The 24784-nt window shown below is 42.3% G+C and overlaps 1 protein-coding gene across 6 annotated transcripts in view; it reads left to right on the top strand.

The window, feature by feature from the left end:
- LOC310955725 (triple functional domain protein) overlaps positions 1 to 24784 on the top strand; it is an 83075-nt gene that overhangs the window by 48496 nt on the left and 9795 nt on the right. For all 6 annotated transcript variants that reach the window (XM_083925718.1, XM_083925719.1, XM_083925721.1 and 3 more), the window contains exons 11-44: positions 1268 to 1399; positions 2348 to 2578; positions 3274 to 3396; positions 4900 to 5091; positions 5612 to 5781; positions 8595 to 8769; positions 9031 to 9226; positions 10252 to 10418; positions 10556 to 10675; positions 10797 to 10988; positions 11072 to 11221; positions 11547 to 11661; positions 12627 to 12742; positions 12876 to 12998; positions 13089 to 13283; positions 13384 to 13499; positions 14308 to 14374; positions 14472 to 14581; positions 14866 to 14935; positions 15127 to 15216; positions 15295 to 15387; positions 15470 to 15581; positions 15694 to 15884; positions 16172 to 16273; positions 17476 to 17505; positions 18092 to 18237; positions 18344 to 18443; positions 18527 to 18770; positions 18918 to 19025; positions 20487 to 20680; positions 20761 to 20931; positions 23563 to 23658; positions 24280 to 24428; positions 24529 to 24595. In XM_083925718.1, coding sequence (XP_083781844.1) covers positions 1268 to 1399; positions 2348 to 2578; positions 3274 to 3396; positions 4900 to 5091; positions 5612 to 5781; positions 8595 to 8769; positions 9031 to 9226; positions 10252 to 10418; positions 10556 to 10675; positions 10797 to 10988; positions 11072 to 11221; positions 11547 to 11661; positions 12627 to 12742; positions 12876 to 12998; positions 13089 to 13283; positions 13384 to 13499; positions 14308 to 14374; positions 14472 to 14581; positions 14866 to 14935; positions 15127 to 15216; positions 15295 to 15387; positions 15470 to 15581; positions 15694 to 15884; positions 16172 to 16273; positions 17476 to 17505; positions 18092 to 18237; positions 18344 to 18443; positions 18527 to 18770; positions 18918 to 19025; positions 20487 to 20680; positions 20761 to 20931; positions 23563 to 23658; positions 24280 to 24428; positions 24529 to 24595 — 4653 coding nt within the window. The remainder of the gene's footprint in view (positions 1 to 1267; positions 1400 to 2347; positions 2579 to 3273; positions 3397 to 4899; positions 5092 to 5611; positions 5782 to 8594; positions 8770 to 9030; positions 9227 to 10251; positions 10419 to 10555; positions 10676 to 10796; positions 10989 to 11071; positions 11222 to 11546; positions 11662 to 12626; positions 12743 to 12875; positions 12999 to 13088; positions 13284 to 13383; positions 13500 to 14307; positions 14375 to 14471; positions 14582 to 14865; positions 14936 to 15126; positions 15217 to 15294; positions 15388 to 15469; positions 15582 to 15693; positions 15885 to 16171; positions 16274 to 17475; positions 17506 to 18091; positions 18238 to 18343; positions 18444 to 18526; positions 18771 to 18917; positions 19026 to 20486; positions 20681 to 20760; positions 20932 to 23562; positions 23659 to 24279; positions 24429 to 24528; positions 24596 to 24784) is intronic.

Here is a 24784-nt window from a genome sequence, read left to right on the forward strand (position 1 = left end):
TTAGACATTACTTTGTTGCCAAGTATTTTCCAGAGCTTCTCTATGGGGTTTAGATCTGGACTCTGGGCTGGCCATTTCGTTTCAACCTTTTTTAAGGAACTGTGTAACCTGTTTTGCAGTGTGACAAGGGGCAGGGTCTTGCATGAAAATTGCAGGGAAGGCATTGCATGTTGCCGAAGGAGGTTCACATAAACATTTGCATTCACCCTGCCATGTAGCTGTACAAGAGGCCCAACTCCTGCTGCAGAAAACATCCCCCAAAACATGACATGACATTGCTCAAGTTTAATTTATTTGGGTCTGATGGGAAACATTATCTTTGGCATCGGACTGAACCTAAAGCATGTGAAGACATCAGTTAAATTTGGAGGAGGAAGCGTCAGAATCCAGATCTAAACTGCATAGAAAATCTCTGGGAAATCCTTGGCAACAAAGTAATGTCTAAGAAACCCACTACAGTTAGTGAACTGTGGAAGAGAGTGAAGAAGAATAGACCAAGATCAAACCAGAGCAGTGTGAGAAACTAGTGATGTCCTGTGGGCGCAGATGTACTGAAGTCATTCAAAGCTGTGGCCTCTACACTTCCTATTCATTTTTCAATCCTACAGCCCTAAGAAAACATTGTTTAAATCTTCTCTTCTGACACAGTGGTTACTGTACTCTAATTTTACTTACTGTTTTTTCACAAAATAAAGGTTTTTGTGGAAGTGCCTTGGTTATTTAAAAAACATGCTAGTACAGCAGTGGAATAGCAACAACGGGTATTCTATCAAATTCTGAACAATAAAAAAACAAATCAGTATTTCAAAAGAAATCAAGTATTGTTCTCTAATTTTGATCTCCAGTGTATCTTATTCCAGTTATCACGGCAGATATGTTTAAAAGGCAACAATGAGTTGATTTCAACTTGTGATATTTCTTTGAGGGCAGACTTGCTGATCGTTTTGTTTTCCTCCCCTCCCACAGGGGTGTACTGAAAGTTCTACGAAATCACCACAGGCCAATGAACAGCATACTCAACCATGTATAATTCCTCTGAAACAGCTTTAAGAGAGCTCATAAAGACATTTCTGCATCTTTAGGCTCAGTAATAGTATGAAAACATGCTCCTCAGGCCATTTCTTGTACACTCTGGTATGTCTGACTTACACGTGACTCCTGGGAAGAGCACAGGGATGCACACAACATCTCTGTCTCTTGCCGTGTCTCATGGGAAAATGCTTTACATCGGTGTCTGTTTAAATATAAGTGTGTCTTTTCCCTGCAGTACATGAGTAATGTGGACTCGTGGTGTAAGGCGTGCGGCGAAGTGGATTTGCCCTCTGAGCTGCAAGACCTTGAAGACGCTATCCACCACCACCAAGGCCTGTATGAACACATCACCGCTGCCTACTCTGAGGTAACGCCACACTTCATCTACATATACAATGTGCAAAAATAATCAAGAGTTGAAAATGTTCACACTCACTGAAACATGGGCTGTTTATTTTGCAGCAGTGTCCTTGTTATGTGAGTAATAATACACTTCTAAGAGTCATAATTAGGTTTATTGTGTAATAATTTAATTCACATCCAGTAACTGTGGTAGCTTTTCTTTCTTGGTGGAATTGAAACTTTAAAATTAAGTTTATTTGTACAAACTCTGGAAAATGCAGCACTTTTATTGTTTAGGGCAGAATTACATTTTGTAGGATAAAGTCCAAATTAAAACTACGTCTACACAGAACTATGGGCTTCAGATTTAATTGAAAATAGATGACTACTTTCACTCTGACAATATTAAAGGAACTGCAACTGAACAGTCTCACTAATTCCTCCTTTGGGGCTCTTTATTTAAGTTTTGCCTTTATAACTTTAGAAATGTAACATGAAGGTATGTTTTCTAAAAAGGATAAAAAATATATAACTGAGACTTAAGGTGGACTAAGGTGGTGCAGAGCAAAAGTCGGAGGAGCAGCTAAAATGAGAGTAGTGGGTTTACCTTAACAGTTGGTCCAGTGAGCCTGAAGTGGTTGCTAACTGCAAACTCCCTTCACTTTTATCAGCAGGTAGCAACCAAAGACACATGGACTCAGCTTGGGGCTTGAGGAGTTGTAGCATTTATTCAATAAACTGTACACACACAACCACGTTCAGAGTACTCTCTGATGCTTAAGCCCGACAGTGACTCAACTTAGTCCTGTAATATACAGGGGGGGAACCTGAGTCAATACAAAACCTATTTATGCCGGTATACTTTTCATAGTTAGTGCCTTTTCACTTCTAATTCATTGTTGTGCATTTTTCTTGTAGTTGTGAGTAAAAAAAAAAATACCACGAAAACCTATTTTCCAACTTTCTTTATCAGGTGAGCCAAGATGGTAAAGCCCTGTTGGACAAGCTGCAGCGACCTTTGACCCCGGGCAGTGCTGATTCACTGACAGCATCAGCAAACTACTCCAAGGCAGTGCACCACGTCCTGGACATCATCCACGAGGTGCTGCATCACCAGAGACAACTGGAAAACATCTGGCAACACCGCAAAGTGCGGCTGCACCAGCGTCTGCAGCTCTGCGTCTTTCAACAGGACGTCCAACAGGTACACACGCTCATGCATACATACTGTATATATGTTTTTTTTGATATGCAAACATACATTTGTTTAAACATGGTAATTCCAGGAACAAACCTAAATGCCAGCTTTTTCGGTATAACATTGAAAGGGTTAGACTGTAATTCGAAAATAGCCGGGTGGACTACTGGTTAGACAAAATCTACTCTTAATAAAGGGTTTGAGCCCAGCAACAGCCATGTTTCCTATCAAAATGTCCTTGAGCAAGTTGCTGGAACCTTGTGTCTTCACTCATCATGCGTTTGAATAGAAAGGAACATTTAAATGTCTGAAATGTAAGTGTTCTCTGCAGGATAAAAATGCCCTGACCAAATGGTCCAATATGATAATACAGTTGCATACTGTCCAAAAATCATGGACATTCCTGAGTGTGTTGACATGGCAACTGTTGCTATGGCAACTGAATTGGGTCATATATCCATGCAGCTGTTCTTTCCTGAATGCGATGAAGGACAGAGTGCAGGGGGAGGTGTGTGAAAAGGAAAAGCTCGGTGCAACTCCTCGTAAAATACTGATCGTTATTCCTGTCATACCTCTTCTCTTACACACTCTTTTAAATATCATCAACACTTGTGATTATCCACCACCTTAATGCGCCCCCTTGTGGTATCCCATTTCCGAGTGCCTGTCTCACTTTACACACGTGCGTTCTCTCTGCACAGGTGCTGGACTGGATCGAAAACCACGGCGAGGCCTTTCTCAGCAAACACACAGGTGTGGGAAAGTCCCTCCACCGAGCCCGAGCTCTACAGAAAAGGCACGAAGACTTTGAGGAAGTGGCCCAGGTAGCTTGGTTCTGTTTCTGTAACTCTCACTCTCCACCAGGTTTAACCTAATATATCACAGTGTTGATTGTGGTATTTTAACAAAGGAAATGCCACAGAGTGACCAGTAAGTGTCCGCCACCACTAATGTATTGTATTTCCCCCATTTTATTTATTAATGTAATTGATAATAATGTCTTTAGGTGATTAGATTTCAAAGCGAGACTATACAACTTCAAAGTTGAAGGTTTCTTTATTAGTAGAGGGTAAATTTGTTGTATAGACGGGAGATTCAGCATTCACTGTTAAAACAAGAAAAACAGCATCACAACATCAGTATCACTTGTGAAAGAAGAAATAATACATTATTTTCAGTCTCAGTTCCACATAGGCCCTGTTTGTTCCCTGGCATTAACATGTCGTGGTCGATCTGATCACAAGTGGACAGCTTTGATAACAGGTGTGGATCCATGTAGAGGCCACATACGTCTGTCCTGAGCCACATTAAAGGGAGCGTAACAACTTTGTCCCTGACGTATAAACATTTCGAAAAGCCCCTAGAGATATATTAACAAGTACATGTTGGATCCATTTGGCTTCGAATGGAACTCGCCAAGGACTAGACCCAGTCTGTATTGTTTTGATTCTTCTTCTTTTTTTCTGAAGACGACTCACAGGGAAGTGCGTTTCTGCCTCCAGCCAGTTAAAACCATTGATGCGTTTGATCTATGCCAGCGAAAAAGTCCATGTTTATTTGCATATGGAGTGGGGATGTGAGATCTGATCATAAGTGGTCGCTCCAGACGCATGTGGACACTCAGTGTGAACTGTCGTACTGAGAGCTGTCCCCTTCTGATTGGATTACCAAAGATGCATATTAATGCCAGGTCTGAACAGGGACATTATGGTGTAGTTTCAATCACATTATAGGAGTTTATTTAACCTCAAGCAGTGGCTAAATATCCCATGTACACATTTTAGGCCCTTGTACTTTGCTATGTATTCATTTTATGCTATTTTATATCTCTACTCTACTCTAATTCAATTTTTCCTTTGGCTAATTCAAGTACATTTTGCTCAATACTTGCATATTTTTGCCAACATCTTCAATGCAGGACTCTCACACGTAATGGAGTACTTTTGTAGTGCAGGATTGCTGCTTTGACATAATTAAACATGTCCCTCTCCAACTGATAATAACTGATAAAACTGTGCAGAATACTTGCCCACAATGATCGGCTTTAAACAAAAATATTAATAAGAAACCTTCTCATATCCCACCTCTCTGTAGAATCTTTCTCTTCCTCTTTATATCACCTTCACCCACTCTGCCTCCATTTCCTCTCACGAGTTATGTCTGTGCAGCTGTATTATCAATGACTATCAGTGATAATTCATTTCAGTGACTATTAATTTCCCCCCTCTTCCTCACTCTGCTCGTGTTCAAATATGTTTCACTAATATTAAAGCACCTTCCTGGGTTAATCCATCTCTCTCTCTCTCCATCCCTCGGCCTCGCTGTAGAATACATACACCAATGCAGACAAGCTGCTGGAGGCGGCCGAGCAGCTGGCCCAGACGGGAGAGTGCGACCCAGAGGAGATCTACCAGGCCGCCCACCAGCTCGAAGACAGAATTCAAGACTTTGTCCGCCGCGTGGAGCAGCGCAAAGTCCTGCTGGACATGTCTGTCGCCTTCCACACGCACGTCAAAGAGGTAGGCAGGGAGGATGACGTAATGCTGAAGTGGATGGTGGGCTGTGTGTTTGTGTGGATGAGAGCTTTCACAGTGCTCTCTGAGCAACAGGGACATAATTACCAGATAAAAAAAAAAAAAGTATGTGTTGTTTTGCTTTTATGCTGTTAGTCATGTAGAGGTGGTCAATCTGAGGACATTTCTCACCTTATAAACAAGGATCCTTTGGGGATATGGCTTGTACTGTATATGTGAGGGAGAATATTGAATGAGGCGATGGATTAAGTGTCATCAAACAGCTTTGGTGATTGCAAAGATTACTGAAAATCTGTGTTACTGATTGTTTGCATGTTAGAGCATAATCACAGTGTGTGAACGCTGTGACCGGAGTGAGAATTTTGAGAGGTGCAGATCACTGGGAGCTGTGTGTGACATGTTTTTTTTTGGGTTTGATAGTGAGATTTCACACAAGTCTCCCTTAATATTGGGATAGTATGAGAAAATATACATCGTCATATGAATGCATGTCCTCCTGATGTAGCTGTGGACATGGCTGGAGGAGCTCCAGAAGGAGCTGCTGGACGACGTTTACGCCGAGTCGGTGGAGGCCGTCCAGGATCTGATCAAACGCTTCGGCCAACAGCAGCAGACCACGCTGCAGGTCACCGTCAACGTCATCAAGGAGGGAGAGGATCTCATCCAGCAGCTAAGGTAGAGATTAATACACCTAAAAATGAAATCACGTCTCCGCATTAAAGACAGATGAAGAGTTGTGTATAGAAATCCATTAGGAAATTATTCAGTGCCACGTCTACTCCCTTAAACTTTTAATGATCCCGCTATATGGTACTGTATATGTACTGTATATGTTTCTTCTTGTTTTAACAGTGGACATTTCGTGTCAATTATGTATGAATTTTTCTCTGTCCAGTAACAATCTGTTTTCCAAAACTAGAAGTGGAACTAAAAAACATGATATTGAAAATGGAACAAAACTAGAAAATTGTACTCTGTCTTACAGTGATCTTAAACCTACATTTCCATTCTAATGTGAAATCAAAGGCAGTCCAATACCAGACTGCAGAAATATCAGTTGAATGAGGCAGATGGAAAGGAAAATCATTACAGTGGCCACAAACCAGTCCTTTTAATTGTTCCCAACCTGCATACTTTAAGGGGTGTAAGGCGACTTTTAAAACAAATATACAGTTGGTATATATTGCAGCATTTTATTAATTTCCATAGAGAAAACTAAATAAAAATGTTCTTTTTAAAGTTTAGATTGTAATTTAAGACATACAGGAAAAACCACAGTGAAGACCTTAACACAAGTTCTGTCCACGGAGCCTTCCCTCTCTGATAAACAGCCTGGTCCTTCATTAGAAAAGTATGCAGTTAAAACAACCAAAGAGCTGATGGAACAATGGCCAAGCGTCAGAGAGAACAAACAACTGAATTTGTCAAAAAAAGAAGAAAGAATTGTTAAAGTTTCCTATAAATAACGGAAAGGAAATCTCTGTTGCAATACTCACAGGAAAGATTCTGCTGAAAAGGCAGCGCTTGTTTTATTTGGGCAACTTATACTCTTCATCAGTTGTTCTGTTATCATTATTGTTATGCATTGAATATAATATGAAATATTCATAAAGTAGGGGTAATCGGTTTACTCATTGATGGTTGGCAACCACGCTTTAAACCATTGGAAATACTAGTTAAGAGAGGGAAAGATGATACATAATAGTGCACGTGCTATGACCAGCAATCGATGCAGTAACACTCTGGGCCAAGTGACAAGAAAAATATAAGGAAAACAATGAAAAAACCTTCTGCATAATGGTTTTAGACTTTCTTTAAATAGAGCTTTGGCAGAGTGGTTTGGGCAGATTTAGAAAGGACTGCGAATATTTAAATAAATATGCGATGAATAGCCTGTGTCATATAGAAAAGACAGTGAGATGCATGAAAAGCAAAAAAAAGAAAGCTGAGAGGATGGGAGGAGGTGTTGGAGAGGTGGATGCAGTTGACCCTCATTCTCTAACTCTATTTTTACGAAGAAGATGTTCCAGTCCCTTTTCACTCTCTTCTTTTCTTTCTCTGTTTCTCTCTTTCTCTCCCTCCCTCTCCCTCCCCAGGTGTATTGGCTCCACTGTGAATTCTTACATAATTTGCTTTTACACGTGTGTGCCTAATTGTGTGGCAGCGTCTCCCCGGGAGGCAACTATAAGTCTGCACATCTTTCGTATGTATGTGTGTGCGTGCGTGCGTGTGTGTGTGTGTGTGACACTGCTGTATTTCCACACACATGCGTTCATTTGAGTGTGGGAGTATATCCGTCATGCTGAATAATGGACCTGAAGCCAATCAGAAAGCGCCTGACCTCCGCTGTCTTTGCTTACTCACATTTTGCTTCCTGTTAACTCACCAGCGTGTGCTAACAGTGCATCATGCGTGTGCATCTGTCTGACTGATAAATCAGAATCTGTATGATCTGTGTCACTTTCCCACTCAAATACTCAAATTTTGACTTATTTTTTTTACACCCTGCTGTGACCTCATGTGAGAGAAATTGTGTACAGACATGTTGGATAAAAATAAACTCAAGCTCAAAGTTCTGGTTCTTATAGTCCATAAAGTGATCACCATTCATTTGCTAAAACCAAATCCATAAACTCTGGAGTAATGGAAGCCAATGTTGAAAGCGGTAAACAGCCTGGAGAATATTACAGCTAGTATGTACTTATTCAATTTGAATGTATAATAAGACAACAAAATGAGGTGGGTTTAAAGGGCCAACAGAGAAACTCACACAGAGAGCGAGAGAGAGAGACTTTCTCTGCCCAGGACGCCGTTACACCACTATCTTTACACTACAAATGTTTATTTGCAGCTATATTAATGTTCTGCATATTAGGACGGCTTGTTTTGGGACTATCTATATAAGTATCTCTGTGAATATTTATTGATATGTTGCTACAGTATGTGTATGTAGATATCTTTATTAAATAGTATGTAGGGGTGCAAATGTACCCTTTGTTAATAACGTTTTACATAATCTTTCTACACTCAGTTCAGGTCTACTTAGGTTTTTATACAGTGGTGTTATTTCCCTATTAACATGTTTCTCTTTAACAAAAAAAATCCATGTATGATATCAGAATGTTGAACTGTATTCCACGACTGTATTAGTCACAGGTAAAAACAATTTAAACAGAAAGAAATATGATACAAGTTTAAAAACGATTTAAGAGATATTATAACACAAAAGCCAGTCTGGAAAATGACGATTGAAAAAAGTGTTTTCTTTCTTCAGGCAGAACGTTTACAATTTAAATTAAATGAACATTAGCTCTCTTTCTATATTCCAGCTGAATAAATGGCTGCCGGCTGTGCTATGCAGCAGTTTTTAGAGCAGCTAAGTTCGCTTGGCGTTGTGCCAAACTGTGTCTTTATAGCTGATTTTTTTTTTTTAAGTGCACAGCGCTGCTTCTCAACACTCATTGCTTAATCATGTGTTTCTGTTCCAGGGACTCGGCCATCTCCAGCAACAAGACGCCTCACAACAGTTCCATCAACCACATCGAGAGCGTCCTGCAGCAACTGGATGAGGCCCAGGCCCAGATGGAGGAGCTCTTCCAGGAGAGGAAGATTAAACTGGAGCTCTTCCTTCAGCTCCGCATCTTCGAGAGGGACGCCATTGACGTGAGTGTGCTCGGCAGGAGTGTTTGCTTTTGCTGTGTGTACAGTATGAGTGTGTGTTTGAGCGACTGGACGGTGAAAAATACATTTTAACAATCGAAATGTTTTTAAATATATAACAAATTATTTTCTCTCAGTCACCTTTGTGCAACAATCTCAGTCTGTGACAACCATACTTTACTACTACTGTATTAACCAGATCCAATGACCTCTCAGCACTGTAAATAAATGCTCTCAAAGTGGAATCCTTTTGCCTTTCCTCAGATCATCTCTGACCTGGAGTCGTGGAACGAGGAGCTGACGGGTCAGATGACTGAATTTGACACGGAGGACCTGACGCTGGCTGAGCAGAGGCTGCAGCACCACGCTGACAAGGCCCTGACCATGAACAACCTCACCTTCGATGTCATCCACCAGGGTCAGGAGCTGCTACAGTACGTCAACGAAGTCCAGGCCTCTGGTGAGTCCCTGCCTCCCCCGACTGCACTGTATTTACAGCACCAGGCCATACAGCTTGGCCATTGGTCAGTCGCTCGAGTGGCCGTTTGTTGGCCCTGTGGGAGAGCACGTCCAAAAAACGGCTGCTCAAACCCCTGAGAGAAGCCCTGGCTGCTAATGGGATGTAGCTCTCAGGGGGATGTGACGTGTGGTAGGAGAGACGCCACAACAACATGGAAAAGTAGAGTAGACACTTTTATCCAGTGGTGTAGAAGAACACAGCGCAGAAAATAATCTGTGCATGCGCATCTTTGCACATTTGAGAGGGTGTGCCCTGAAACTTTCCGAGCGGCCACATTGAACCCTAATGGAAACGCTCCTAGTATTAGCAACCAACTTGTGTTAATTTCCTTTACTGCAGCTTTACTTTACAGCTTTCCTTCAGTTGGAAATAACCAGTATTTTGTTTTGTCTATTGTAATTGTTTTAGGCATTCAAAGGTCTTCTGAAATCTACAAACCCTCTCCTGCTCTATATCTATCCCCCTGTGTCACTGCTATTATAAGCAATGTAAAATGCTGTAAAGTAGAAGTGAAGAGATGTTTGGCTGTCACCTGGTCATCAGACGTCAGTCATCATTGAGCTGAGAGTCAAAGCGGGATACAGCTCATGTTCACTGTTGCTGCACAGATTTCTCGGTTGGCTCCATTAGTTTAATATTGACACTGTGTAGGTGTTGCGGGTCGGATTTGGTCAGCGTTTGTGATGAGAGGCACCCACTCACTAACCATAATAACTCAAAACTGTGATCTTGCACGCTAATAGGTGCTCTCCAAAACAACACAAAGAATGGTTACATCATGTCACGTGTATTGAAACATACTGATAAAATTAATAATCGAGAAGTAATACACATGTGAGCGGTAATTACGACTGTCAGGGATGTTAATTGCATTGGCGGGCAGATCATAAGACAGAACTGCAGCTAGCTTAGGTAGAAGTCTCCTGTATCTATCCGAAGGGTAATAATGTGCGTCTTGCCTCCAGGCGTAGAGCTGCTGTGCGATAGGGACGTTGACATGGCGACACGGGTCCAGGACCTGCTGGAGTTTCTCCATGAGAAGCAGCAAGAACTGGACTTGGCAGCCGAGCAGCACCGCAGGCACCTGGAGCAGTGCGTCCAGCTGAGACACCTGCAGGCTGAAGTCAAACAGGTTGGAGGCACAATCTTATACCCGCAACAAGGCACCATCCGCAAGCCAAGATTTTTCAACAACAGTATACCAGGACATCTTTTTAAAAAAAAAGAAAAAGTGACATTTAAACACAGCTTTCCTCGTTTTTTTTCCAGGTTCTGGGCTGGATTCGTAACGGCGAGTCGATGCTGAACGCAGGTCTCATAACAGCCAGTTCTCTACAGGAAGCTGAACAACTGCAGAGGGAACATGAACAGTTTCAACACGCCATCGAGGTGAGACAGAGTCTGTTCATCCCATCAGTTTCTCCCTCCATCAGGTTTACTATCCAAAGTCTGGCTAGTTATTTTTAGTCATTTTAACCCCATCCTTTCTCCACCTCCTCCCTATCTGCAGAAAACCCACCAGAGTGCCCTGCAGGTTCAGCAGAAGGCAGAGGCTCTGCTCCAGGCAAACCACTATGACATGGACCTGATCAGAGACTGTGCAGAGAGCGTGGCCTCCCACTGGCAGCAGCTCATGTTAAAAATGGAGGACAGACTCAAGCTGGTCAACGCCTCCGTGGCCTTCTACAAGACCTCTGAACAGGTAGGAGACCCCATGCAGGGTTCGGCATTCAACTTGACCGTTTCTTTCTCCACAAAAATAATTAAATGCGTTTGTCCCAACAGGTCTGCAGTGTGTTGGAGAGCTTGGAGCAGGAGTATAAGAGAGAGGAGGACTGGTGCGGAGGAGCCGACAAACTGGGACCCAACTGTGAAACGGACCACGTCTCACCCATGATCAGTAAACACCTGGAACAGAAGGAGGCCTTCCTCAAGGTAACATACATGCAACTGAATCAAAAAAGACCCTACACATGCATCAAGTTACATCTCTGAGGTACACATTACTGACTCTTGTGTAGAGTGAGATGATTAAGCGGCACTCTCTCTCTGTGTGTGTGTGTGTGTGTGTGTGTGTGTGTGTGTGTGTGTGTGTGTGTGTGTGTGTGTGTGTGTGTGTGTGTGTGTGTGTGTGTGTGTGTGTGTGTGTGTGTGTGTGTGTGTGTGTGTGTGTGTGTGTGTGTGTGTGTGTGTGTGTGTGTGTGTGTGTGTGTGTGTGTGTGTGTGTGTGTGTGTGTGTGTGTGTGTGTATTTTTATCAGGCATGCACCCTGGCCAGAAGAAACGCAGACGTCTTCCTCAAGTACATGCACAGGAACAGCGTCAACATGCCTGGGATGCTGAGCCACGTCAAAGCACCAGAACAGCAGGTTAAAAGTAAGTATCAGAAAACAGTTAGTTAAAAGTTATGGATGAAGTGATTTTGAAAAAAGAATAATTGGATAAATGGTTGCAAATGTGGGCGAGCTACTACCACACCAAAACAGTTAGTTTTCCAAATATTTAACGGTTACATTTCAAAATCCATACAAAGCACATGTCAGGAGTCCTTTAAAGCTGGATTGCCTGTTGCTACTTTTATTTCCTTGTCCTAAAACAGTGGTGAAGAACAGCAGAGGTAAATGCCAGTTTTCATTAAACAAAATTATGACTGGTGTATTAACTGCATGCCAAATTAATCAGAGCACACAAGGCCAACTTTCCTCCGAAGTTACGATATTACCGGTTGCTGACAAACTATGCAGCATTAAAAAGCTATTTTTTTTAAATGGACTCTGGCTCAGAGCTCACTCCACATAAAACACACCGGGGCTACATTACATCACTTTCAGGAAACTTTACATGGAACGATGAGGGCAAAACAACATCACAGATTAACTGAATATTCTCTGGTCTAGCTGAGTTAAAAACACTGAATCCATCAGCATGTTGAAGTGTGAGGTGCACTACTTTAGCTGCTAAGCTTCAGATGGCGTCATCTTCACTTCACCTGTCATGCTCCTATTACAGTTGCCTCGTTGTTATTTTTGGCATTAAAAGAAAGTATTTTTTTTCACCCGGCGGGGGGTTTCCTGTTGGTTTACAGCCTGTACAGTGATGGGGGAAACACTCAATGTGTCCTTTTGGAATGGCATATGTGATAGCAATGACCAGTAAATGACCAGTTAACACGTTTAAGTAAATCTCAGACCAACATTGAGTAACTACAGAAATGAGAGTATGTCCACTCTTGCTAACATGTCGCCAGCATGCCGCACTGATGACACCTATGAGTTTAGTTGGTTATGTAGGTGCTGAATGTCTTGAATCTTGTGTGTTTACTGTGTTTCCGTTGTGTTAAGACATCCTCAATGAGCTGCTGCAGAGAGAGAATCGCGTTCTCCACTTCTGGACCATGAGGAAACGACGGCTGGACCAGTGTCAGCAGTATGTGGTGTTTGAACGCAGTGCCAAACAGGTACATGAAACACATCAGGACACAGTTCAGTTCAGGTCAACAAAGATATACTTTACTGACTCTTGTGTAGAGTGAGATGATTAAGCGGTGTGTGCGTGTGTGCGTGTGCGTGCGCGTGCGTGTGCGTGTGTAGGCTCTGGAGTGGATTCATGACACTGGGGAGTTTTACCTGTCCACACACACCTCCACCGGCTCGAGTATCCACCACACACAGGAGCTACTGAAGGAGCATGAGGACTTCCACATCACAGCCAAGGTTGGCCTCACAAACCGACACACATAAGCATATAACTGAATGCTAGTGTGTGTGTGCAAACTGAACCCCCCCCCCCCCCTTCTCCTTCAGCAAACTAAGGAGCGTGTGAAGCTGCTGATCCAGCTGGCTGACGGCTTCTGTGAAAAAGGCCACAGTCACGCTGGGGAGATCAAGAAATGGGTAACGGCTGTGGACAAACGCTACAGAGACTTCTCCCTGCGCATGGACAAGTACCGCTGCAGCCTGGAGAAAGCCCTGGGCATCTCCTCGGACTCTAACAAGGCAGTAAGTGCTCATTTGTTTTGTTGGATGTCTGAAACTAATCGTAATTCACATTCTGTCTGTCTCGTAAAATCACTAAATATTTTGTCTCTGCCTGCGTCAGAGTAAGGATCTGCAGTTGGACATCATCCCGGCCACAGCTCCGGGGTCAGAGGTCAAGCTGCGGGATGCAGCTCACGAGCTAAACGAGGAAAAACGCAAGTCGGCGCGCAGAAAGGAGTACGTCACCACCCCCTGTTTATGTCATACTGTATCAGATAAATCTTTCAAAACAGAAACTGTTGTAGAAATGCTGGTTCACATTCATTTAGAAGACAAAAAAGTGCACAAGGTTGTGCATAATAAAACAATTTAGCATTTAGCCTGCGTAGCTAAAAGCTCCGCTCCTGAACAGTACGTGCTATGCCTACAAACTACAACAAAAAAGTAGCCAGTCAGCACAAGCTCCTGTTGGAAATATGTTTTATTGCTCCAAAGGACATTAGTAATTAGAGGATTGGCTCAGTGCCTGAGATACGCAGCAGAGTGGTCACTAAGATGGTCCGTTATAAGAAGGTCACACATTCCCGTCCGTGTACTTGTCAAAAGCAACACTGAACCCCTACTTGCTCAATAGTTGTAAGTGGCTCTGAGTAAGAGAGTGCCTTCAATGTAAATATGCACACACAATGGATTTGTGGGATTTAAACGTCCTCCTCCACTCATCAGCCTCCTCTTTGCTGTACCAGCACAAGAAGTGCAGGCGCAACAGTCCACTTCCACAAGAGAATAAATGAATCCCCATGTAGTACACAGCAAAAGGAGACTGCGTCATTATTATATGAGCAGCACAAATCAATGATTTCAGTCATTCATGGCCAGGCAAGTTTTATGGCCCGGAACTCTTTCATTATTCATTCATGTAAATGGGAGAAGCAGACAGGCTGAAAGAGAGCTATTGGCATGGTGATTTATCATGCTGTGGATGAGGACAGTACGACAATTGCTAATTATGTGTGTGCGTGTGTATGTGTGTGTGTGCGTGTAGGTTCATCATGGCAGAGCTGATTCAGACAGAAAAGGCCTACGTGCGAGACCTGCGGGAGTGCATGGATGTAAGTTCATCATCACAACCCGCCCATGTTGTCAGACAACAATTATTTAAATGTATCACAACTTTGTTTTTCATCGTGACTGCTTCTGTCCATGCAGACCTACCTGTGGGAGATGACCAGTGGGGTTGAGGAGATTCCTCCGGGAATCATCAACAAGGAGCACATCATCTTTGGAAACATGCAGGACCTCTATGAATTCCACCACAAGTAAGAAACACCTTTTAGGACTTCAGTACAAAATCACATCTAAAACTAGAGCGTGAAGCATGTCTTCAAGCATGTACAGCTGGGTCCAATCAACCTGATGCATTTAAGATCTGGATTAAAGTCAAATCCAGACAAAAGTACGACATTAAAATAAAGTTTAGTACCTTTATGCAGCTTTTTATGCTACAATCCCTTTTTTTGATGTGGTTCCTTATTTTTTTATTTAATAACTCTCACGGGTTTGTGTTTCTCCAATTTCAATCTTACACTTCTATTTTTGTCAGCATCTTTCTCAAAGAGTTGGAGAAATATGAGCAGCTACCAGAGGACGTGGGGCATTGCTTTGTCACCTGGGTATGTACCATTTGTTTCTGTGACTGTCATTCAATAAAAAACCTTTTGTATCTTGTATTGTACCAATGGACATTTAGCCACTTAAATCCGTAATGGATAATAACATTATGCTACAGGTGGTAAGTTTAAGTGTGATTGAATGTTGTGGGTTATTATCACAATCATTGTAACGCCTTTCTCTCTTTGTCTAGGCTGATAAATTTCAGATGTATGTGAACTACTGTAAGAACAAACCCGACTCCACCCAGCTCATCCTAGAGCATGCTGGGAACTACTTTGATGTGAGTATGGCCTATGGTTGTTAAAGTGAAACTGGATGCCAGCAACGTGCAATCACATTATTGTTCTTCTCTTTGCAGGAAATTCAACAGAGGCACCGACTGGCCAACTCCATCTCTTCCTATCTGATCAAGCCTGTGCAGAGAATCACCAAGTATCAGCTCCTGTTAAAGGTAAGTCACCATGCCGAATCTCACTGCTGTGGTGGGCGTCTCCGTAGTTCCTTGTTGTAATGGTTTCTGTGCGTGTGTTTAGGAGCTGCTGACTTGCTGCGAAGAAGGTAAAGGAGAGATCAAGGATGGCCTGGAGGTGATGCTCAGCGTTCCCAAGAAAGCTAACGATGCCATGCACCTCTCCATGCTGGAAGGTGACTAACGCATACTGCTTGTTACTTACACTGCTGGGATCTGTTACTGTCAGTTGTATTTGGAGTGAGCTTATTTTAATTCTCAAGCTAACATCCAACATTCTTCTCCCAGGTTTTGATGAAAACATCGAATCCCAGGGCGAGCTTATTCTCCAGGAGTCCTTCCAGGTCTGGGATCCAAAGACTCTGATCCGTAAGGGTCGGGAGCGCCACCTCTTCCTGTTTGAGATGTCTCTTGTCTTCAGCAAGGAGGTCAAGGACTCAAACGGCAGGAGCAAATACATCTACAAGAGCAAACTCTTTGTAAGTGGGAGATGGAGAAAAATACGTAATAAATTGCATTTGGAAAAGACAACTTTAACTGCATTTTTTTTTTTTTTAAACAATCAGGCTTTTGAGTGTTTGTATTGGTAGATGACATAATTAGCATGTTAACTTTATTTACAAAATGGCGGTATATGTAATTGACCCTATTACTCAAATCAACACAGTCTCAAGAAATCCCACTTTATCCGGATGGAGAGGATTTCATATTTTACCCTGATATTTTCTGAAGAAACCTTTTTTATCTACTCCTTATCTCTTCCCAGACGTCAGAGTTGGGGGTGACGGAGCATGTTGAAGGAGACCCCTGCAAGTTTGCTCTGTGGGTGGGACGCACTCCGACGTCTGACAACAAGATTGTGCTCAAGGTAAAACACACTTCCTCTCTTCTATTCAATCGGAAATCTCTTTTTAGGGCTGGACCGATATGGGTTTTCAAATGCACTAAAAGTATTGAAGCACACAATAGTAACATTGAAAATTTAAAATAATCTAGATTACAAGTTTATATACAGTTTGTATATAAATTATGTAATGAAACAAATCTCCATATTAGCTTGTTGGATGTCACTGACAGGAAAATCTTCATATCGGTCTAACCCAGTTTTCTCTCTCCTCTCTTCATATTTAACCCCTCCTACCTATTCTTCTGTATTCTCTGATGTCTGGTTTGATAGCATGAGCAGCTTCAAGCTGGCCGAGAGGCTTTCTCTAGCCACAAACTCCTCTTCTGTCTCCTGGATTTCTGTCTTCTGTCTGTCTCTCTCTGCCAGCCTCTGTCCTCTGGTTAAATTCTGCTTTGTTCCATCTGTTAGCAAGCACAGGCACATCTGTATATCTGGGGCTGTGCTTTCTGTGGGTGTTTGTATCTCTAATTCTCTCTGTGGGCTGATATGCTTCCACCAACGCTGCTGACACTGATTCAACCCCTGAACGCCCACAATCTCTGGCTCTGTGCCACTTTATCAAAGTCACGAGTAGCCATCTTTCTCCACCACAAGAAAGAAGCTTTTTAATGATTTGTGGAAGTAAGATATGGCATCTGTTAGTTAGTCTGTTAGTAGTTCTTTTGGGGAATATTTTCGAGCCCCCATTTTCAAACATCTTCTGTGTGTTTTCTTGTTGAAGATTGTCCCAGATGGATTCAAATGAGTGTCAGCCGTTGGTACAGCATGAGCCAAAATCCTAACACGTTTAATTCTTACCACATAATATTTCATGTCGACTACCAAACTAACCGCTGAGAAGCAGTCATGTGCTATGTGCATTGTAAATGAAGTGTGTCTGTGTGTCATGTTCACACACACACACGCACACGCACACACACACACACACACACACATACACACACACACACACACACACACACACACACACACACACACTCAAACACACCATCCATTACAACCTGCTACACATTAAATTGGCCCACACTACGATGTCAAGGCAAATTATCAGTGTTGTGCATTTCTATCATGTAAACCCATTTTGTCAGCATTAAAAAAATGTCATGTTTACTTTCTCAAACCAAACCAGTGAAATGTTTCTATTTTATATTTCAAATTCAAAGCTAAGTCAGGGATCCAAACATGGAGCGATGGTGAGTACAAAAAATCCCACAACACAGCCCTCTTCTCACAAGTCTGAAGCACAAACTCTTAGCACCTCTTATCCAAACAGCCTAAAAACACAAAAGCAATACATCTAGAAAGTCACACGTATACTCACAACTACACTATATATACATATATGTATATACGTATGTATGAGGTGAATACAGGTATATTCAGACAGCAAGAGAAACATTGTGTGTTTTTTGCACATTAAAGCATGTAAACATGTTCTAATAGAAACTCATGATACAAGTATAAACCTGAAAATGAGCACAATGTGAGTTCTTTAAAATCAATTCAAATGAACATGTTTGGAACGTGTCAGATGGCATCGGGGAAGGTTAATTAAGTTCATCTGACAGGGCTGTGGGGGTACAGCTTGTCTAGGGGTCCACTGCTGAAGAGAGCTCATGTAAGATCAGATTTATCTGAAAAATGCCTTGAGTTGATAGGAGATGATAAGAGATAAATTCAGACTTGTGTGAAACACAGAGTGCAACAAGAATTCCACAGCAAGTACATTTTCTGACCACTCTTAACTTTTTGCCTTCTTGAACTCGTTATTGATAACAGGCGTCGAGCATTGAGAACAAGCAGGACTGGATCAAGCACATCAGGGAGGTGATTCAGGAGCGCACCATTCACCTGAGAGGAGCTCTCAAGGAGCCCATTCATATTCCCAAAACAACTACAGCCAAGCACCACAAAGGAAGAGGAAGGTAATGTGACTCCCAGGGAAAAGAGCGTAATGCACATCAACCGGTCACATCAATCTGAAGTTTATTCATGCTTACACTTTTCGTCGATCATGTGTGTGTTAACAAGGGATGGAGAGGACCTGGACAGTCAAGGTGAAGGCAGCAGCCAACCAGACACCATCTCTCTGGCATCCCGCACTTCACAGAACACACTGGACAGCGACAAGGTGATACACACACACACACACACACCGTTAGAAGAACCATCTTAAAGCAGGTCATTGTGATTACTGTATCCTTTCTCCCTCAGCTGTCCGGTGGCTGTGAGCTGACCGTGGTGATACACGACTTCATGGCCAGCAACAGCAACGAGCTGACAGTGCGGCGCGGTCAGACCGTGGAAGTCCTGGAACGCTGCCACGACAAGCCAGACTGGTGCCTGGTCAGAACCACGGACCGCTCCCCTGCCCTTGAGGGCCTGGTGCCCTGCTCCATGCTCTGCATTGCCCATTCCAGGTCCTCTATGGAGATGGAGGGCATTTACAATCACAAAGGTATAGAATGCCATGAATGCATCTGTTAGGTTAGAAAGGATGTGTTCTGTACTTAAGGAGTTTTACGCACTGTGGCTGAATCAAAAACTGTGTGTAAGTCTGCACAATTAAGCACATCTCAAACCTTAACATCGTTCTCTTTCAAAGACACTCTGTCAGTGTGCAGCAATGACTCCATCATGCCAGGGTCGTCCGCTACGCTCCAGCCTGGTCATGGCATCGGCTCCCACACCTCGCCAGGGCCTAAACGACCAGGTACGGTCACCTATCACAACTGTCTATTATCTCTGCTCTCTGAAATCCCATAAAATCCCAACTACTCAAACACCCTCGACTCAAAAAAGCAAGTAACATCTGAATGATGTTCTTATGTGAGTAATGTTTCCACTACAGCGATACAAAAGTTAAGTAAAACCACTTCTTGACTACGTTGTTTTGCTGCTTTTGATGAAAATGATCCCGCTAAGGTAGAGGTGTGCGATATATATCGTCTATGATAGTATCGAAATTGTTGTTTTAACGATGTGTGAAATGACAATATCAAGTATGTCCCTTATTTTGAAAAAACAATCAAAACACACCTTTTTGAGAGGCCACACATTCACTGCATGATCAAGCCTAATAGGACTGACTACTGCCAGTGTTGCCAGATTGGACTGTTTTCAGGTTTTGTCAGAGTTTTTTGTGTTTTGCTTTGAAATGTAATCTCAATTTGGCAACTCTGACTGCGGCGCGTGCGCATTGAGAACACATGCCGTGTTCACGCTTCACAACAACAACAAACCAAGCAACAACAAACCGTATCTTTCATGTGCAGCTTAAGGAGACAAAACACAAACTCTACCAGCCTCGCAATAGACACCGTTAGATTGAACAGCTAACTGGGGTCATCCTCAGTACTACTACTCAGCACTGATGTTGCTCAAAAGACGCTGATCTGCAAACTATGTCCGAAAACTGTTGCCGTCAAAGACAGCTCGACAACAAACTTGTTTCACCATCTGCAAATTAACCAACGCATAGAATATGAAGAATATTGGGCAATCAGCGGTCGACCATGACCGGCCTAAGGTACAAACAAGAAAACACCTTACACACAGCAGTTAAATGTGTATCCACATTCTAATGTCCATGCCTTGTAGGTTCAAATATGATGAGTATTGTTTGCATTAGGGGGACGTGGCAGTTTAAAATGCTGTCATGGTAGTTTGTAAGAGCAATATTTTATAAGGTTAATCCTATCAGCCACTTTGACATGGTTTACGTATACTTGCAATGCCTGATCTCAATACTTGTGCTGGTGATTTCAGTGGTTTTGTATAAAGCTTCCTTGAATGACTCAGTTTTAAGTTAATAAATAAGACCTGTTTTTTTTTTAACAAGTTGTTTTTGTTAATATTATCATTAACATCTAATATACTATTAACAAGTGCGAGCTAGTACAACAGGCCTTTGATGCTTTTACAAACGCATTATTAAGGAATGCAAAATACCGTCAATTATCGCGATCTGCAAAATCCCCAAAAATATCGGGATATTGTTTTTTGTCAATATCACACACCCCTACGCTAAGGTATTAGTGTATCTGTACTCTGTATTATATATGAAAAACTTTGATTTTAACTTTCCAGTGCGATCTATCTGTTAAATAAAAGGTTTACCTCCCTTTATATAATCCTCCATACAGCAAACTGAGTCCTGTTTCTTTTTTTTAAGGTAACACTCTGCGGAAGTGGCTCACCAGCCCAGTGCGTCGGCTAAGCAGTGGCAAGGCAGACGGCCATGTGAAGAAGCTGGCCCACAAGCACAAGAAGAGCCGGGATGTGCGGAAGAGTGGGGAGATGACGATGGGCTCCCAGAAAGACTCGGACGACAGTGCCGCTACACCTCAGGACGAGACAGTGGAGGAGGTGGCTGGATGCACGATACTTCACATACTCAATGTCTCCGTTTAGCAGTTCTGTAACTCTGCCTTCTGTGTGTGTTGCAGAGGGTTCGTAACGAGGGCTTGTCGAGCGGCACGTTGTCCAAGTCCAGTTCTTCTGGCATGCAGAGCTGCGGAGAGGAGGAGGGCGAGGAGGGCCCTGACTCGGTACCTCTGCCTCCACCTATGGCCATCCAGCAGCACAGCCTGCTGCAGCCAGACTCACAGGATGACAAGGTGAGGATAGGGAGGAGGCTACACTGGGGACAGCAGAGAGGGCTCAGAGAACAGGCGAACATGATGAACAGGAGAAGCAGAGGGGTCCGTTGGATCAGGAGAAAGTAGGATTTGGGGCTGGGACTTTTTTCTTTCCTTTTGGAATTAGGCTTGGGAGATAATCTATATAGTGGTATGAGCCTAGCTGCTTTCAGGGATTTATGTTCCATCAACTTAAGGAAGCTTTGTTAGTACATTTTCTCTTTCTGGTTTTACTGTGGAAATCAGTAATTAAATGAGACAAGATTAGACAGAACAGTACAAGCTTTGTACAAGAACAAGTCAACAGGGGAGATGTAAAAACGTTAACAGCTTCTATTCCTAATGAGTAGGGATTGTAATCAAATCAGTGGCTAAACTCAATCACATTGGTAGAAGACTTAAGTAGGCAACTGCGGTTCATTTCCTTTAGATCACCCTGTCTATTTTTTGAGGCACAAGGAAACAGTTACAACTTTTAAGCTCCATCTGTGATCATCTTAGGGACGAATGAAACATTTTATACAGGTTCTCTTTCTTCTCATTTGCTGTTTTGATTTTTAGTTCTTGAAGATTACATTTTTTCGCTCATTCCAGTCTCCAACTTTTCCCCCAAAAAGGGCATTTCCTGACCCAGTTTTAAGTGACTCCTTAGTTTCTGTTATGCATAACATTTTATCTTGGCATGTTGCATCATATTCTCCCGTCTCTTCAAAAGCAGAAAGCAATGAAAAGTTTCAGGCACTCCAAGTCTCCTTTTGAACTTAAGCGGACGCTCCTCTGACACTAATTTCTGTTTCTCTTTTGTTTTGTTTCCTGGTTGTATCGTTTGCTGTTTGCCACGCTGTAGCATTACCTTGATTTATGTCCTGTCTTTGCTTTGTCTCAGTTTCCATACCTCTCCATCTGAAATGCCCCGTTCTTCCCTCCATGTCTCTTCCCTCCGTCAATTCTTTAATTCTCTTTTTTCCCCTGCTCTTTAGCTGTAAATGCTACTTGCTAAAGCATTTTTCTTTGGTTTCTACAACAGTTCCAAGATTGAAAGGGAATGACGCAAGCTGCTTTTTTTTAGAAACTTCTTTTTAAAATACACTTTTCTCTGTCCCCTAAAAGTCACTCTTCCTTACTTGTGTTATTTTCTGAACTCTTAAAACATTCCTGAATGTCTTTAGTGCAGAAAGTTTTTCCTTCCATCTTCTTTTTAGTTTCACTCATTTTGACTTGTACTTCCTGACCGGTTTCTACAACACACCACTGTAAAGTCGCCCTGCAGATGAGCAGGGCATTATGGGAGCATTTTGATAAAGAAAAGATGCGTGTAGCTCTTATCTTTAAATGGATGGAATGTGGAGGTATTAGTACAGATTTGAAGGCTGTGATGCCTTATATACATCTCAAGTACATTTTGTAATGCCCTGAGCCTGTTACGGTAACACAGGACTGCAGCTTTTTTCTGCATGTTCATCGCTCGTTGATTGGGAAAAGGTTGGTGGCTTAAAAAAAGTAGATGTCGATATAAATACAAAGAGGAAAGTCGGATTCCCTGTCAGCTGAGCAGTAAGCTCCCCTGGATAATGATCTAAATATGGCCCTACCGAGGTGAAAAATTAAAATGCCCCCCTGTTCCCATCATCCTCCAACCCCTCACTACCCCCCCCCTCACCCGCCCTGCCCGCTCGTCTTCATCTCCCTTTTACCCTCTGTGAGTTAACCTCATTACCCATGCGAGTAATTGGCATCTCTAAACGCTGGCGAGGCCAGAAGGGCACACAGCCTCACCCAGAAAACCTAATTGGGGAAAGTCATGAAGCACAGCACAGCAAGGGTGAGAGTCTCCTGAACTATATATACATACATACATATGCCTCTTTCATTCTCGCTCTCTTAGCATCCTTTCTTTATTTCAAAGGCTGGTCATCATCACCTGAGAAAGCAACAGAAACATCCTCCTTTCAGACATCACTTTCTATTCCCGATCACCCCATTCCCCCATCACCATCTTCTGACATTTCACTTTCTTTTCCATAGCTTCATTTTGCTCACCCCGATTTCCGCCTCATGTTTTTACCTTTTTTAATTTCAATTTCATATACTTTTCCTTTTCACTTTGTTTGAACCTTCAGATACAAACTCCTAGCATTGGAGTTTCACTTGTGGAAACATACTTTTTGGATCTCCTTTCAGTGACACATTTTCAGTCATTGCTCACTCAATTAACTAAAATCTAACATTCACTTATAATAAAACTACAAAAGAAAGAGCTGAGCTTGAAATAAATCATAAGCATGATCTTTAACCACTATATAATATTAAGCCATCTTTACTATTTTAACTTACTTACAAGTACATGAAGCTTCACATGCATGGGTTCAATGAGTTCAAGTTTTCACATAAAACAGATAAATATCATTTTCAGTTTTTAATTAAATAGATATCTTTAAATGATGACGCTTGTATCAGTTAAGTATAGTTTGGTTACTTTAAACGCACTATATTCTCTGTAAGAAGAGTTGTACTGACACCAGCCGGAATAGTTGTTCGATTATATGTTTTACCACGCTCTAATGCTCCTTTTTCCCCCACTCCCTGCTCTCATATCTGTATTTTACCCAGACCTCCTCTAGGCTGTCGGTCCGTCCGTCCAGCTCAGAGACACCCAGTGCCGCTGAGTTGGTGAGCGCCATCGAGGAGCTGGTCAAAAGCAAGATGGTAGGGTGATGGAGGAAAACTAGAACACATGTAGCTTGAGGATTCCCTTTGTACATAAAGTTATTTCGTCATGGCTATTTTTTGTTAATGAAAGTTCGATCCAGTTAATCAGACTTTGGATTTTTTTTTCTTGCACCAACTGCATGGGATGAGCATAAAGTGGGCATGTTTGTAATAAAGGGGAAACTTGTGGGTACCCATAGAACCTATTTTCAATCCGATATCTTAAGGTCAAGGAAAATGATGGTGAAAATGAAAATGGTTGCGCCAGGTTTTTGTCTTGCCGAAATTTAGCCTAACTTGCTAACAAGCTAGCATGACGCGAATTATGATAAATTCCTTAGGTTATCTAGTTTCACATCGTACCAATACCTTAACTCAAGCTTTAGAACTGAGCCCGCTACAGCCTCGTAGAGACACTTATGTTGACCGTGTCACTGTCAGTCTTTCAGCTCAGTGGGTTAAGCAATACAATTGGTCCATTTCAAGATGCTGAATATACATATACACGTCACTTTACATGAGTTAGTGTAGCTGCAAAAGCAAGACATGTCATTGCTAATATGTGCCTGTTTTCACAGTTTCACTATTAGTTTACCTTCTGTTTTTCCTCTGGTGCAGGCTTTGGAGGACAGACCCAGCTCACTGTCAGTAGAACAAGGAGACAGCAGTTCTCCCTCCTTCAACCCCTCTGACAACTCCCTCCTCTCCTCCTCCTCCCCCATCGAAGAGATGGATGAGCGCAGGACCAGCATCCTCAAGAAAAGACAGTACGTCTGCGTCCTTCATCCACATCAAAAACATACACTGAGGTGTTTGGCTTATTTCTGGAATGTTGAATCAAACATCTGTTTTTTTTATTTGCTGTAGTTACATTCTGCTGGATTTGGTGGAGACGGAGAGAGAATATGTCAGAGACCTCAGCCTGGTTGTGGAGGTGAGTTGATGCTTTATCCACTTCGTAATTAGTTATACATCACTAACTGAAAATCTGGAGGTTGGTTAGGGTGGTTATTACTGTTATTAGTAGTATTATTACTAGCATTTTAAAATGTCATTCAAAGTACCAAAATTAATTTGCCGACCTTTACAGACAAGCTGTTTTTAAAAAGGTGTCACTGTTTGT

This window comes from Echiichthys vipera, assembly GCF_963691815.1.
Source record: "Echiichthys vipera genome assembly, chromosome: 13".
Classification (NCBI taxonomy): Eukaryota; Metazoa; Chordata; class Actinopteri; order Perciformes; family Trachinidae; genus Echiichthys; species Echiichthys vipera.